Consider the following 16394-nt stretch of genomic DNA (forward strand, 5'->3'; position numbering starts at 1 on the left):
AAATAGTAAACATTAGTACACATCTAAGTCATATTATTACAGAAATAACCTGGGGTCTGGGAGAATTTTCAGCCTTTATAGGGGTTTTTGCATATCTCTGGCCTGAAATTCCCTGCCCCAGATGACCCCAAGGTGCCAGCTGTGGGTCCTCCCTGGCAGCAGGATGCTGTCCTTTGGGGGCTCCAGTTGGGAACGGAAATTGGGACCCTCTCAAACTGAGGCACATTTTTCTAGAAGAGAAGTCTGGGGTCTAGTGGGGTCTGGTGGAAGGTACTCATTCTCTGGGCCAGATCCCCATTGGTGATCCCTCCCATCTTATTTAGGCACAGACACAGCTGGCACAGAGCAGTGCTCTGGAAATGCTTGTCCTCAGATCTGTCAAATCTCAGGGTGAGAAGCAAGTTTAAGGCTGTTGTCCCACCTCCACATTCTGCAGAGGGCTTGTTGCCCAGGTAATTAAATAATCACAGGGATTAGACCAAGATCGTTTGATAATAAAAATTCTTATTCTTCTGAAAGCTAACATGTATCAAGCACTTCTAAGTGCGGGACCCTGCACACAAAAAGCATGTACCATGTCCTCTCTGCGCACTAATTCCTGGACTCCTGCATGGTCTCTGGTGGATGCGGGGAGCACAACTGCCATCCTCATGAGCTGCAGGAAAATAACTGGCCTGGTCCCTAGCTGGACAGAGGCGGAGCTGGGATTCCAGATGTGGAGGGTTTGCCTCGGGAGCCTGCTCTCCTAATCATGATGCCTGTTTCCGCCACAGCGTGGGTGAGTCGGCAGCGGAGAAGGTGGAAGAGAGCCCGGGCCTCTCCCATGGGAACCCTCTCTTCATCCCTTGCCCCATCCACGTCCCATTTTGGGGATGTGGGGTCGAGTCGGGTGAGGGCTGGGAGATGCGGGGGGTGGGGGGGCAGTCTCACGTGAATCTGCTGTGCTCCTGGGCCTTCTTCAGGACATCTTCCAAAGAGGAGCTGACAGGGACAGAGACGGAGTGTCTGTACGAAAGAAAGGTGCTGGAGACCTTCAGCATGACATGGATGAACTCTGGGACTTGGGTCTGTGAAGGGGTCTCCGTAGCTGGTTCCAACAGGACTGTGCCAGGGAGAGGGGAAGGGGCAGCTGATCTGAGGGCAGGGGGCAAGGCCTTAGTCCTCCTTTCTTCCCTGGAAGACACTGTGGCCCATCGAGACCTCCTCCTTCCCCTCGGTCCCATTCCGGTCAACACCACCACCATCTGGCTGCCTTCCCAGCCTCCCGTCTCTCAGCTCCCACCACCCTCGCCACCCAAGGTCAGGCCCCTCACTGGTTTTTCTGCCTCTAGTACCCCCCTCCCACCTCTCTGCCACAAGCACCCCCCACCCAGGGTTATTTCTAGAACATACATGTTACCTCTGAGGGCCTCCCCTCCTTTTCACCCTCCTGCCTGCCACTCCAGCTCATTCTCTCAAACCCCACTCTTTAGTGAGACCCTTCCCCCCAACTCCAGTCTTGTACACCTCTGAGCCTTTGCCCTTGCTGCCCCCTCCCTGCTCTGCCTTTCCTCCCCTCTTCTCCACTGGCAAATCTCACCCACCCACCCCAGTCCCTCTCCCAGATGAAGCCCTGATTCAAGCAGCTAACTGGGACTCATTATGATGTATCAGAGCTAACAGAAATGTGTCTCTCGCCATTCATTCATTCGAACACTTCTGTACTGGGTATCACACAAGGGGCTGGAGATTCATGGCCTGCCCAGAGCTCACCATTTGATATCTCCCTCCCCACACTGTGAGCTTCTAGCATCTGTGACTGCATTCTAGCTGCCTGTGTGTCCCATGCACACCTGCAAACCCCTGTTGACTCAGCAAATCAAGATGGAGCAAGTTCCCTTCCTGGGACAGGCAGACCTCATTGCAGATTGAAAAGAGCAGGGCTTCTATGAAAGGCCCGGCTACCTCTTGGTGCCTCACAGTCTGGAGAGATGAGATCCACATAGCTCTTCTGGTTCAGGATGGGCAGCAGCTGAGAAATCATGAGAGGGTTCTGGAAGGCCTTGTGCTGTAGGCTGGCCAACAGAGCAGCCTTGGCCTTGAGGCATGCTGTGCCCAGCTCCACCGTGGGCCTAAGGGAGGCCATCAGCAACTGGTGATGGAATGGGGAAGAGGAGGTGGGTCAGCCAGCGGGGAGGGGCCAGGTCTTCCAGCATTCCACCAGTCCACCTCCCACCAGCCACCAGGGTGGAGCCCAGCCCAGAGTCTCCTTCCCACCTGCAGTGCCAGAGGGGTGCTGTAGACATTCCCAAAGTGGCCCTCTGGGGTCTGGGCCTTTAGGATCTTCTCTTGCACTCTCCCGAGGGCCACAGTGCTCCGGTTTCTCAGATTGCGGTTGAGGTTGGATAGCTTCAGACAGGAGAAGGCCAAGCCCGCCATGGCCAGTGTGTCTGCAAGGGACAGAGCCAAGTGGGGTCAGCCCGGGCAGGACCTTGGGGCAATGGGCAGCCACAGGAGGGCTGGAGGTAGGGGGACAATATGGTCAGAGCAGCATTTCAGAAAGTTTCCACCAGCTAGGGGGACCAACAACCTAGTCTTCCCAGTTTCCAGGATGGCAAACTGGGATGGGTGGTCACCGTATCCCTGTCTGCTGCCTGGGGGTTAGAGGTTGGGGAGAGAGACTGGAGGAGGGAGGGCCAAGAGGACTTTAGCCTACACACTTGTTCCCAAACCTGCCTGCACTTTAGAATCACCAGGGGAGTTTGTTTGATTTTTCTTTTTTTTTTTTTTCTTTTTTTTCTGGCCGTGCTACACAGCTTGTGGGATCTTAGTTCTCCAACCAGGGCTCAAACCTGGGCCCTCGGCAGTGAAAGCACAGAGTCCCAACCACTGGACTGCCAGTGAATTCCTCACCAGGAGATTATTAAAGGAGCAGGTGCCTGGGTCCACCCCCAGGTGGTCTGGTTTATTAGGTCCAGGGAGCTGCTTGGGCCCTGGGGGGTTTTAAGCTCCCTACCCTGGGATGATTTAATGTGTCCACGGTGGGTTTTCTATAAGCCTCTGAGGCAGAACAAGCTCTCTGCTGGCAGGGGCCCTGCTGCCTTCTTCTCTCTGGGTACCTACCCTCCCCACCTCCAACCTACTCCATCCTACCCCGCCCTATGCGAGGCACACACACTCACAGAACACAGCCAGGCCTAGAAGAGACCTTGCAATCATGATGACAAGAAAGGGCACTGGAAACCCAAGGTCACACAGTGAGGAAGCAGATCCAGTATCCAGGCCTCAGGCCTCTCAGCTCATTTGATGAGAACATCATAGCTGTGTATCCAGGACTTTCTCCATGCTGAGCACCATGCTATGCCCTTTACATGTAAAGCATCTTTTACTGAGATGCTGCTGGGGTGTTATTTTATCAGAGAAGCTGAGCCAGAAAGGCCAGCTGATCTGTCCAGGGTGACCTACAGTAAGTATGTGATGGAGGATGGGGTCAGGAAGCCAGTCCAGCCCCAGCGCTGGCTCGCAGCCCTTGCACCACAACAAACCCTCACCATTGCGCTCCTAGTGGACTCGATAGGAGGGGTCCCAAGGAAAGGTGAGCATGGGACCAGAGGTGGAGGCCTTCATTTGGGGCCGGGGGCTGGAGGAGTGCCAGCCTGGCCTTCAGGGTCTGGCCCACTCACCCACAGGGAGGTGGCCCTGCTGGAGATGCTGTTTGTGTTCCACAGCATACAGGAGCTTGCCCACCACGCTGTCATGGACCCGCTTCTGGTGGACACACAGGGCCAGGATGCCCAGGCCATACTGGTAGTAGCTGGTGTGAGGGTGGCCCTGGTGATTATGCCCTGGGAGGGAGAAAACCACAGGGTGGGGCTGTCATGCTGGGCTTGAGGAGTGACCTCTCTGTCCCCTCCCAGCAACCAGCACAGCCAGCACTGGACCCATTGCCTGTACTTCCCGACACCGTCCTTTGGGTCGTGGGATCCATCTTTCCTTCATTCCCTTGACTCATACTTGCTGAAACCCCACTAAGTGTCAGACGCTGTGCTTGGAGGTATGAACAGTTATGACAGGCCAGGCACAGTGCAGCCAGGGCCTCCGGAAATAACACAACCCACGCTCACGAGATCGTGATTATAACTGAACTGTGGACCGAGGTCCACGTGGCCAAATAACAGAGGTCTTTGAGTAGCTGGGGAGTCGGGGAAGGATTCTCTGAGTCAGGGATGCTGGGGAGAAAGGGCGGGAGAGAGGTAAAGGTGGAGTAGGAGTGAGCTAGAAGGGGAAGGAAACCTTGCAGATAGAGGGAACATATGTCAAGACGCTGGTTTGTGAGCTGAGAGAAGGCCAGGGTGGCCGGAGCCCACGGAGGGGCGGGCGAGTGGGTGAGCCAGAGGGTGGGTGGGCAGGACTGGGCCTGAGGGCTGTGACCACAGCAGGCAGCAGCTGCTGGAGGATTTAAGCAGCGCTAACAAGATCAGATTTATATTTAAAGGCTCGCTCTGTGTGTGCCAGATTGAGGTAGGAGGCAGGAAAGTTAGTGGAGAGAGGTAAGGAGTGAGTAGTAGGGAGGCTGTGCAGCTGTCCCAGGGGTGGGTAATCAGGCCAGTCTTGGTGGGTGAGCAGCAGGGCTTGCCAACAGAGTGTATGTGGAATGCAGGAAAGGCTTGATCAAGAATGGCTACCGGGACAGGCCCAAGCCTCTAGCAGATATGGAGACAGGCAGAATGGAGGGCAGGAAACAGGCCTGGGGAGAAAACCCGAAGTTCTAATGTAGACGTTTCACCAGACAATGTTGTCTGATGTGCCCTCCCCCACACCGGCAGACCTCGCCTCCTCACCAATGGCCCCCTTCTCGTCCTCCAGGAATCGCTTCAGCTGTGAGACCAGGCTGTCCCCCTTGCGGCCTCTAACAAACTCGCAGTTGGCCCGGAGAGCGAGCAGGTAGAGGGCCAGCTGGCCCATGGAGGGCTTGGCCTCGGAGTCACTGTTGTCATTGCTGGAGGCAGACATAGGACAACGCCAGTTAACAACACTTCAGTGAGAAAGTGCCACCCTGGTAAGCCTGGCTTGGAGTGCCCCCCCACCACCACTACAAAGCGGAAAAAAATCCTAGCAGTTGGAACGTTTCCAAGACCTGCCAAAAGCAGATGTAGTCAGTTATGTAAGTTGTGTATGTCACGCTTATTTCATAAAGATGAGAAATTAAACTCAAGGATAAACTCTGAGGGCTCTTGCATCCAAATGACCTGTTTGCCCCACCATTTTGGTCACACTTCACCCATACACTCTCCCCTTTCTTTCCTCTCCCTGCCCTGCATCCACTTCTCAAGAGGGAGTCCAAGCAGGAGATGCTCCATGGTGGTCCTGACCCTTCACCTCTCATTCAGACTCCTGTGCTGGACCTCAGAACAGGCTTCCTCTTAATGCCCCTGGAAAGGGAGCACGGATAGTCCAATACTGCTGCTGGGCTCAGTATGAAAGAGTGTGGCCATGGATTAGTAATGTCTGCCTCAGGTACCGGAGGGTACAGTAGCCGCCCAAGGGCCCCAGATTGGCATCTCCAGTCTAGTCGGACCAACCCCATTCCACAGATGGAGAAAGGCCCAGAGGAGATGAAAGTTGCCCTAAGGTCTCCCAACAAAGCAGTGACAGGCCCAAACCAGAACACAGATCTCCTGTCTCTTAGGATGTGGAGCACGCCATGGGGAAAAGAGGAGAGAGAGCATGGCCAGACCTCAGGAGGCTCTGCTGGTAGCTGAGCTTGAGGCTGTGCAGGTAGTGGGCCTCCTTGGCCCCAGCCTGCAGGCTGGAGAGGCGCAGGCCCACGTAGATACTGGGGTTCAGCTGCTCCGGGGAGAGCCGGTCCATCCAGGGCAAGAGGCGCTGGCCCAGCCTCTCCACCAGCGTGCTGTCCACCTCTGTTATTTCTTAGGAAAGAGAACAGGCCAAGTGAGGTCGCAGGGCCATGCCACCAGTGACACCTTACCAGGGTCTTCTCCAGGGAATAAACATCCCCACCTTACTGTCACCTGGCACACACCCTACTCGTATGCGGGAGTCCGACTGTAACAAGAGGCAGCGGTAACAGGAAAAGCCGGTATCCTGAAAGAGTGGCCGGAGTGGGCCAGGGAGAGCTGGTGGGCCCAGGGCAGAGGAAGCGGGTGCCAGGCAGCCACTCTGCCCATCAGGAGTGACAGAGAGACTGGATGCCGAGCAGCGTGGGGTGCCGCAGGCACTGCACCCCACCTCCCTCGGTCCTCAGGCCAGCTCTGTGACGTAGGTGCTGTCATCATCGCATTGCACAAAAGAGGAAACAGAAGTCCAAAGTGTGGGAGTGTTCTACCCATTTACAAAAACTTCAACTCGCACAGGGAACAGGTTACAGAACCAGTTTTAAAACAGAAATAGAGTCACAGATGTAGAAAACAAACCTACGGTTACCAGGGGTGAAGGGGGGCGGATAAATTAGGAGACTGGGATTGACATATACACACTACTATATATAGAATAGATAAGTAATAAGGACCTACTGTATAGCACAGGGAACTCTACTCAATACTCTGCAATGACCTATATGGGGAAAGAATCTTCAAAAAACGTGGATATATATGTATAACTGATTCACTTTGCTGTATACCTGGAACTAACACAGCACTGTAAATCAACTATATTCCAATTAAAAAAAAAACAAAAACAAAAACACTGCAGCCTGCCCACTGGCTAACTGGGGCTGCCTGGTGAACTTCCTCTGGGCAGATCTCAGAATAACGCTTTCCCTGCCCCCTCAGTTTAGGTGAAAAGGACCTGAGATTGTGAGGTGAATTGTTAGAAAGCCATCATCCTTGTGTGCTTCGGGATTTACCCACGAGGGAAGCAGAAGCCCTTAGGGGTGTTTCCCAGCTCCAGCTGACTGGCGCTTTCCTCCCGAAGGGAGGGAACCTGAGCTGAGTAGGTGGCCTTGGAGCCACTTTAGACTTTTCCCCATTTACTGCCTCCCAGTTGCTGTGGGGCTCCAGCTGCTGGGCAGGTCGCCCCTCCCAGGGGACGGAGCAAAGGAACTGGGGAGGGGGCTGTTTCTCTTTTCCTTTCTCTTTCTCAGTGCTTTTCTGTGTGCCTGCCCCCATTTCTGTAGGAATCTCTCTCTCTCTCTGGATCTATCTCATTCTCTCCATCTCTCAGCCTGTCTCTCTCCTTATCTCTCCCTCCACAGTTCTCTTTTCCTCTCCCTTTTCTTCAAACTGGAGAGGGAGCCCCGCCCCCACCTTGGGCTCTGACCTCCAGCGGGTGAGTCAGCCCTGGGATTAGCAGGATAGGAAGAGGAGCTGGTGCTGTAAAGAGAGGTGGGTAAACACAGTTCAGCTTCCTTAGCAGGAAAGAGCTGCTAAGGTTCACCCAGGGTAATAAAAGTGAGCCTGGGCGAGCTCCCTCCCCTCAGGGCCTCCAGCTCACAGGGCCGCCCAGCTCTGCCTGCTGAGGACTGGCTTTGACAAGAGGAAGCACGGAAGCCCATCCTGCATGGGCACTAGTGCAGATCTGTGTCAGTTTCACAGCCACACAGGGCTTGAACCTGGTAAAGCAGGTGGTGGGATCCTTGCATCACACCAAGGAGGAAGGCAGGGGAGCATTCTTAGCCCATTTTATAAGTGAGTGAATGAGACTGGGAGTGACTAAATGGCCCAGCAGCAGTGGGCTGCACCCCCGAACCCAGTCCAGGGCTCTTTTGGGGTCAGGCCTATGGACCAACTGTTGAAAGGTTCATACCCGCTGAGGGTGCCGGGTCTGCCCTGGGGACTGCCTGGACAGGAACCAAGAGCCAAGGGCTGAGGGGTCTGGTGGCACCTGTGGAACACGCCGGGCGGGAGGCTCCTGGTGCCTAGGGAAGACCGTGACCTGGAGTTCTGAGAACTGAATCCAGCAAAGCCCTGGAAAGCTGGGGCGCCTTGGGCAGGTCACCTGGCCCCTTCAACCCTTGACTGCTTCATGAGTCACCTGCACACGACTGAACCTGCCTCTCGGTTTCTGCAAGGGTCACAGGAGACCCTGCTGGTGTAGGCAGAGCGAAATGCTGTGGGCAGAGGACGACCAGGAATGAAGAGAGGCGGGCGGCCCACCTTCCCTTCCTGCCTCTGCTTCCCGTGGGGCTCCGGGGCACGAGCAGCCCTGAGCCTGTGCGCTCCAACTCCCAGACAGGTCCCAAGAGTTCCCGAGATACTCCCAGGGGCACCGGAGCAGGCAGGCCCCTGTATGGAACGTAAAGCAAACGCCTTGCCGCCACCGTGACCCGCCAGGGTCTCCACACGCTCGCTTTCCCTCTGCCGGGGTGCCCGCCCCTCACTCCTTTCCTTGCCAGCTCCTTTTCCTCTTTCGGGTCTTAGTTTCTGCATCACTCCCTGGTCCTTGGAAATCCTTCCCACCCCTTCTCCCTGAATTGGCATTCCCCCACCCCCTCCAGGCCTTGGGCTTCCTTTGGCACTCATCACAGCCCCCAACACAGCACTGACTTGCCTCTTGACCACCATCCCCTTCACTAGAATGGAAGCTCTAGGAGGGATGGGGGGAGACCTGTCTTGCTCTTTGTTCTTTCCCCAAAGCCTAACATGGTGCCTGGCAAAGAGAAGGCTCAATCAATGTGTATTGAATGAATAAATGAACAAATGACTGAATTAATGGAAGTGATCTTGTCTGGCGGCGAGTCAGACATACAATTCATCTCAATAAAATGTGCTACAACACTGAGGTCCAGCTAAGTCCAAACTGCTGTGGGAGCCCAGAGGGGCAGCTAAGTCATCCCTGCCACACACACACATCTGAGCCTGTTTCTCCAGCTATATAATGAGGGGCTTCGACAAGACGGTCCTCTCTCCTAAGGACCCAGCAGGCAAGAGGCACGGAGTAGATCCAGGTACTCACCGCAGATCTGGGCGAGAGCTCCCAGGCCCCCAAGCAGGAAGAGGAGGGCCCCAAGGCACCCCATGGCAGGAGCAGGGGTAAGCAGCAGGCGGGGAGCAGGACAGATTCCTAGGGCTGGCCTGGCAGAGGCTCTCCTGACCACAGCAGTCACTGCTCCGAAAGAGGCAGCTTCCTGTCACTGATTAATCCCTCCACGCCGCTAAGTCAGCAGAGAGAAAGGGGAAAAGGTCTGTAGCTGAGGGGAAAGGAAGGCCAAAGAACAGAGGAAGGAAGGGCAGGGCAGAGCAGGCCTTCCTGGAGGTCGGGGACAGGGGGAGGGGGAGGGCAAGCAGTGGTGGTGTGCGACATTGCGAAGCCAACCACATTCTGTCCCTGCTGCCCAAAGAGCCCTGGACCAGCACAGGAGGTCTGACTTCTGATCTGCCCAAGTCTGTCCGACCACTCCTGTCCTGTATCCCCTTGGCTGTTCCAGCGGTGGACGGGCAGGGCTGGGGTGCCTACCTGGTACCCCTCCCAGAAGGAGACCCTGAAAGTGTCCACTCTGGCCTGGGACAGGGAGCAGGACAGGGAGCTGTGACGGTCACATGAGCAGCGGCTGGAGTCAGCTGTTCTCTGCCAGCCCGCCCCGGCGGTGGGGTGGGGGTGGGGGTGTGTGGAGTGCAGCCGAACCGGACCAGACAGGCCAGTTTTCTCAGCCGACCAGAAAGCTGGGAGCCTCCTGGAGACAAAACAAAGCCATTTAATGAACAAGACTTAATCATCTGAGACACAAAGCCATGGTTAGCAGGGCCACTTGTCAGGACTAAGAAAGTAACCTAAAAAAACTCTCTTCAAGGAGGAGAGAGAACAAAGGATTCCCCACCTGCCTAGGTCCACAGGAGAATCTATGTCCAAGAGTTAGCTCTGGAGGTGCTGTGTTACCTTGGCCAGGTGACTTAACCTCTCTGAGTTTGAAAGAGTTTCTCCTGTGTGAGCTGAAAGGGTTAGAGAAGATCATTCTAATTAAGCTCCCTTCCAGCTCAACTTGTGAAGATGTTACGACCTTAAAACATCTCTAATCACTTCTAAATAAAATTTTTACTGCAATCATTTTATGGCAAATTGCCACAGTTCAGTCTTTCAAGATAATCCAGTTTTGTGCCTGACTTATCACAAGCCAATAAATACAGACATAAATAAATAGAGACTGCATCTGTTTACGGAAGTACCTTATAAATATAAAATTAGATCGTCTAGTGCAAGGAGGCTGGGCATGGCCCATCAGGGTGAAGTTCCAGGGAAGGAGGGATGCCAGCTAGAGGCCCAACTTCTGCAGATTCTTGGGTTCAGACTTCCACGGGGGCCTTGGAAATTTGTGGGCAATGGAGCTGCCTTGGTTTGGGATGGGACTGCCCCGCTCCCCAACCCTCTGCCTGTGGCCAGTGTCAATGATTCTGTTTCCTGCCACCTCCAGGACAGCAGCCTCTGGTGAGAAGCAGCTTCCTTGGGAGAGTCACCTCTGATCCCTGAGGACTCGAATGTACCACAGTGACCAGTGGGGACGAGGTGCATTTCCATAGCTATCAGAAACAGAGTGACTGATTGGGGGTGGAACTGGACTGTTTCAGGTAATGCAGTCAGGGGAAGTGAAAAAGAAAAACGACTAAATCATTTGGTTCAGGACTTCTGTTTGGGGGTCTATAGCTGAGAAAGTAAAGATTAGCTTGGAATGAGCAGGTAAAAGTTTGCCTGTCCAGACAGGCACAGACAAAGCCAGCTGCAATGTAAAAATGAAACATTATTTCTCCCAAGGTCACGTTACAACAACTGTAAAGTGTCCCGATAACCATGCTGTGTGAGTGACTATTACTTGTACTTTTTTACCGGGATTTCTTTTTTCCCCTACAATCACAAACTATCAGGAATTTGCTGCCTGAAATTATGTTAGTAAGAAAGAAACAACCCCAGAGGCGCCAAGTCACTTTGACACAGAGAAGTTGCCCCAGTATGGAATTCCTGGACTCAACGTTCCATGCCTGTCTCAACTTTGTAGTTTCCTCTTACACAGGATACTTTGTTGTCCAAACCTGAAGCTGACACTTCTCACGCAGCCCTGTGCTGTGCTGAGCCTATCAAAATACTGCTTGGTTGGGACTTCCCTGGCAGTCCAGTGGTTAAGACTCCACATTTCCACTGCAGGGGGCACAGTTTCGATCCCTGGTCAGGGAACTAAGATCCCACATGCTACGTGGCACGGCCAAAAAAAAAAAAAAAAAAAAAAGCACTGCTTGGTTTACATTTCACCTAACCTAACCCCACTCTTCACCCAAATCCTGTAATCACCTTGCCCTCTGTGTAGTCAGATGCCCTCAGTTCCTCCCCCTCATTGCAGTGGATCAACTGAGCTGACTGTCAGACTAAAGGTTTGTTCTTGGTGGTCTCAGGACAACTGGACTAGGATACAGCCTAAGAAAGAATCCAACAGGAAAAAAATTAAATTTTATGCATGAACAAGGATATATTGTACAACACAGGGAATATAGCCAATATTTTATAAGAACTATAAATGGAGTATAACCTTGAAAAATTTTGAACCCCTATGTTGTACACCTGAAACTTATATAACATTGTACATCAAGCATACTTCAATTTTTTTAAAAAAAAAGGTGAAGTGAAAAAAATTGTATGTGTGAAGGTGGCATGAGAAGAATAAATACATGGCTGTATCGTTACATATGGAAAATCCATTTTCTTAATTAAAAATGTAAATATATTAAAATCTTAGACTCCATTTAACGTAGAAAGATGTTCATAATTAATCTTAAATTTTAAAAATTATATAAGTAAGATATGTGGATTGCATGAAAAATCAGAAAATGTGTTAAGATTCAAGATTCAAGTATTCAAGATTCAATCTTTTATGAAGATTCAAGTAGGTCAAGAAACTGGCCTGCAGTCTATGTTCATGAAACAGATTCTGACTCAAGATATAAAAACTGAGTGGCCCCTGTACCAACGGACATACATCTTTTTCAATTAGCCCTCAGAACAGCTCCATCATCCTCCAGTTTGTTAATGAAGAAACTGAGGCTCTGAGGAGACAATTGACAGAGGTCATGGCAGGCAGTGGCCAAGGGACCTTCCTCTGCTGTTGCTCCTGCCTTTCTGGGAGCGCTTCCATTCCCACTGTTAAGACCTTCAATAATAATGAAGACTATGGGCTTCCCTGGTGGCGCAGTGGTTGAGAGTCTGCCTGCCAATGCAGGGGACACGGGTTCGTGCCCCGGTCTGGGAAGATCCCACATGCTGCGGAGTGGCTGGGCCCGTAAGCCATAGGCCTGTGCTCCGCAACGGGAGAGGCCACAAGAGTGAGAGGCCCGCGTACCACAAAAGAAAATAAATAAATAAATAAATAATAATGAAGACTAAAGTGATTTATTATTATTATAAATAATATTTTAAAAACCAGCCTGGTACATGGCAGAAAAAAATGATATCTCTTTCATAATGTACTTCAAACCTATACCTCAAAGAATCCCAAAGGAAGGGGAGGGATAAATCAAGAGTATGGGATTAACAGATACACACTATTATATATAAAATAGATAACCAACAAGAAACTACTGTATAACACAGGGAACTATACTCAATACTTTGTAATAACCTATAAGGGAAAAGAGTTTGAAAAAGAATATATATATATATTCAGTTATATATATATATATATATATATAACTGAATCTGTGCTGTATGCCTGAAACTAACACAACATTGTAAATCAACTATCCTTTAATAAAAAAAAAAAAAGAACCCTGGAAAAAAAATTTTTAAAAAAATCAAAGAAGTTCTAAATAAATGGAGAGGCATTCTGTGTTTATGGATTGGAAGACTCAATTTTATTAAATGTCAATTCTTCCCAACATGATCTATAGTTTTGAATAATCCCAATCAAAATCCGAGTAAGGTATTTTGTGTATATTGACAAATTGATCCTAAAGGTCATGTGGAAAGACAAAGAAAAACCAGAATAACCAGCAAAACACTGAAGAAGAACAAAGTTGGAGGACTGACACTACCTGATTTCCAGATTTACAATAAAGCTGCAGTAGTCAAAATGGTGTACTATTGGTCAAAAAATCAACAGACTGACCAACAGAACAGAATAGAGAGCCCATATACAGACTACCTCAAAAATAGTCAACCAGTATTTTGACAAAGGAGCAAAGGCAACTGACAATAGAGAAAGGACAGTAATTTCAACAAAAGGTGCTGGAGCAATCGGATATATCAAAAAAAAAGAATTAATCCTAGGCATATACCTTTTACCTTTCACAAAAAACTAATTCAAAGTGGACCTAAATGTAAGAGACAAAACTAAAAAACTTCTGGAAGAGGTGATGACTTTTACGATACAACATCAGGGCTTCCCTGGTGGTGCAGTGGTTGAGAGTCCGCGTGCCGATGCAGGGGACACGGGTTCGTGCCCTGGTCCGGGAAGATCCCACGTGCCGCAGAGCGGCTAGGCCCGTGAGCCATGGCCACTGAGCCTGTGCGTCCGGAGCCTGTGCTCTGCAACAGGAGAGGCCACAACAGTGAGAGGCCCGCGTACCGCAAAAAAAAAAAAAAAGATATAACATCAAAGGCATGGTCTATAAAAGAAATGATTGCTAAGCTGGACTTCATTTAAAAAAAAAAACACTTCTGCTCTGCTAAGGACACAGTCAAGAGAATGAGAAGACAAGCCACAGTGTGGGAGAAGATATTTGCAAATGATATATCTGATAAAAGATGGTTATCCAGGGGCTTCCCTGGTGGCGCAGTGGTTGAGAGTCTGCCTGCCGATGCAGGGGACACGGGTTCGTGCCCCAGTCCGGGAAGATCCCACATGCCGCGGAGCGGCTAGGCCCGTGAGCCATGGCCGCTGAGCCTGCGCGTCCGGTGCCTGTGCTCCCAACGGGAGAGGCCACGACAGTGAGAGGCCCGCGTACCGCAAAAAAAAAAAGATGGTTATCCAAAGAACCCTTGAAACTCAACAATAAGAAAACAAACAACCCAATTTAAAAATAGACCAAAGACCTGAACAGACATCTCACCAGAGATGATATATAGATGGCAAATAAGCATATAAAAAGATGCTCCATTTCATATGTCACCAGGTAACTGCAAATTAAAACAACAATGATACCACTATATACCTATTAGAATAGCTCAAATCCAAAACACTGACATCACCAAATGTTGGCAAGGATGTGGAACAACAGGAATTGTCACTCACTGCTGGTGGGAATGCAACATGGTACAGCCACTTTGGAAGACAGTTGGCAGTTACTTACAAAGCAAAACATAGTTTCACTATCAGATTCCACAATCGTGCTCCTAGCTGTTTACCCAACAGATATGAATACTTATATCCACACAAAAATCTGCATGTGAGAGTTTATAACAACTTCATACATAATTGCCAAAAACTGGAAGCAACCAAGGTGTCTTTCCATAGGTGAATGGATAAACACATTCTGGTACATATATACTATGAAATATTATATAACTGAAAATAGCAATTAAAAGAAATGAGCTATTGGGGCTTCCCTGGTGGCGCAGTGGTTGAGAGTCCGCCTGCCGATGCAGGGAACATGGGTTCGTGCCCCGGTCTGGGAAGATCCCACATGCTGCAGAGCAGCTGCGCCCATGAGCCATGGCCGCTGAGCCTGTGCGTCCGGAGCCTGCGCTCCGCAATGGGAGAGGCCACAACAGTGAGAGGCCCGCGTACTGCAAAAAAAAAAAGAAAAAAAGAAATGAGCTATTGGACTTCCTTGGCTGTCCAGTGGTTAAGACTCCACACTTCCAATGCAAGGGACGCATGGGTTTGATCCCTGGTCAGGGAACTAAGATCCCACATGCTGAGTGGCACAGCCAAAAAAAATTTAAAAGTAAAATAAATGAGCTATTAAGCCACAAAAAGACAGGGGTGAAACTTAAATTCATATTGCCGAGGGAAGAAAGGGGCAAGACTGAAAGGTCTCCGATTATTCCTATTACACAGCATTGTGGAAAAGGCAAAACTATGGTAAATAGTAAGAAGATCAGTAGTTGCCAGAGGCTGGGGGGAAAGAGTAGGGGAAGGGAGGGTTGAATAGGTGAAGCAAGTATGGCAAAACTGTATGAGAGTATAATGGTGGATATATAATACTACATATTTGTCAAAACCTATAGAACTTTACAGCACACACAGTGAACTTAACGCATGCAAATTAAAAAAATATTATTCAGGAGACGACGGGATCCCAGGATAGAATGCAGAATGTGACAAACAATCTAATTGTATTACAAATGTATGAAGCAACCTCACCAAAAGAGTGGGGGAGGACTTCCCCAGTGGCACAGTGGTTAAGAATCCGCCTGCCAATGTAGGGGACACGGGTTCGAGCCTTGGTCCGGGAAGATCCCACATGCTGTGGAGCAACTAAGCCCGTGTGCTACAACTACTGAGCCTGTGCTCTAGAGCCCACGAGCCACAACTACTGAAGGCCACGCGCCTAGAGCCCGTGCTCTGCAACAAGAGAAGCCACCGCGATGAGAAGCCCGCACACCGCAACAGAGTAGCCCCCACTCACCGCAACTAGAGAAAAGCCCGCACACAGCAAAGAAGACCCAGCACAGCCAAAAATAAATAAATTTGTTAAAAAAAAAAAAAAAAAGAGTGGGGGAAAGAGTGCTGGCCTAAGAAACTGTGATGATGAGTCGGGTCTGTAGAATAAAGGCAAGAAGATCTGCACATAAGCACTACATCATGAGGGTGAGAGTTAATAATTCTGATGCTAGCAGACATGAGTATTGGAATTGAACAATTAAGCAAATGGATGGCAGGTTACAGAAGTCAGGCTTCTCACTGTTGGAGTCGGGGTTTACAGACAAGCAAGGGGAGGAGGCTAGAATGATCTGTGTGGTGACGGTGTGGTGGAGACATCAGCATGAATTCATGTTTAGCTAAATACAGACAAAGATGGTTACATCCAGAAATAGTTATAGGTATGTGTGTACACAACAGAACAGTATACACAAACATACTTTTTGCTGTCAGCTGAGAGGGTCTAGAAGCAAAGACAGCACAGTAGCAATAAGATTACTGAGTGCCCAGATTTTGATTTATAATAACCATTCTCCAATAAAAGGAACCAGGTTCCCCTAATATGACTGATACTAGGACTGGGACAAGAAATATGCAAGATGAGCCTGGAGCATCTTATAGGTCCAGAAGGTAAGGAAGTACACACATGCACACGTGCACCCACACTGATCATGTCAAAGGGATACAGGAGCAAACTGAAGGGGGGCCCCTAGTGGCCAAAGCTGGAATAATTTGAGCAACAAAAGTGATATTAGACTATAACCCAAAGTAAAAAATAAATATCCATGCTTACATACTGATATAAATAAATGATTCAACAAATAAATAAACACTGACATACACTGAATGTTTGTGTCCCCCCAAATTCATGTGTTGAAACCTAATCCCCATGCCA

At 50.1% G+C, this 16394-nt stretch overlaps 1 protein-coding gene across 8 annotated transcripts in view; it reads right to left on the minus strand.

The window, feature by feature from the left end:
• Positions 1-16394, minus strand: part of TCN2 (transcobalamin 2) — a 31830-nt gene that overhangs the window by 3781 nt on the left and 11655 nt on the right. For 4 of the 8 annotated variants that reach the window (XM_060310556.1, XM_060310554.1, XM_060310557.2 and 1 more), the window contains 9 exons: positions 11215-11337; positions 9394-9610; positions 8893-9091; positions 5717-5909; positions 4821-4978; positions 3663-3824; positions 2257-2429; positions 1945-2131; positions 931-1102 (listed from right to left, as the gene is read on the minus strand). In XM_060310556.1, coding sequence (XP_060166539.1) covers positions 931-1102; positions 1945-2131; positions 2257-2429; positions 3663-3824; positions 4821-4978; positions 5717-5909; positions 8893-8956 — 1109 coding nt within the window. In that variant the 5' untranslated portion in view covers positions 8957-9091; positions 9394-9610; positions 11215-11337. Of the gene's footprint in view, positions 1-930; positions 1103-1944; positions 2132-2256; positions 2430-3662; positions 3825-4820; positions 4979-5716; positions 5910-8892; positions 9092-9393; positions 9611-11214; positions 11338-13190; positions 13441-16394 lie in introns of those variants that run through there. The other 4 variants (XM_060310555.1, XM_060310560.1, XM_060310561.1 and 1 more) reach the window with 4 other exon arrangements.

The sequence above is a fragment of the Globicephala melas genome, chromosome 13, assembly GCF_963455315.2.
Source record: "Globicephala melas chromosome 13, mGloMel1.2, whole genome shotgun sequence".
NCBI lineage: Eukaryota > Metazoa > Chordata > Mammalia > Artiodactyla > Delphinidae > Globicephala > Globicephala melas.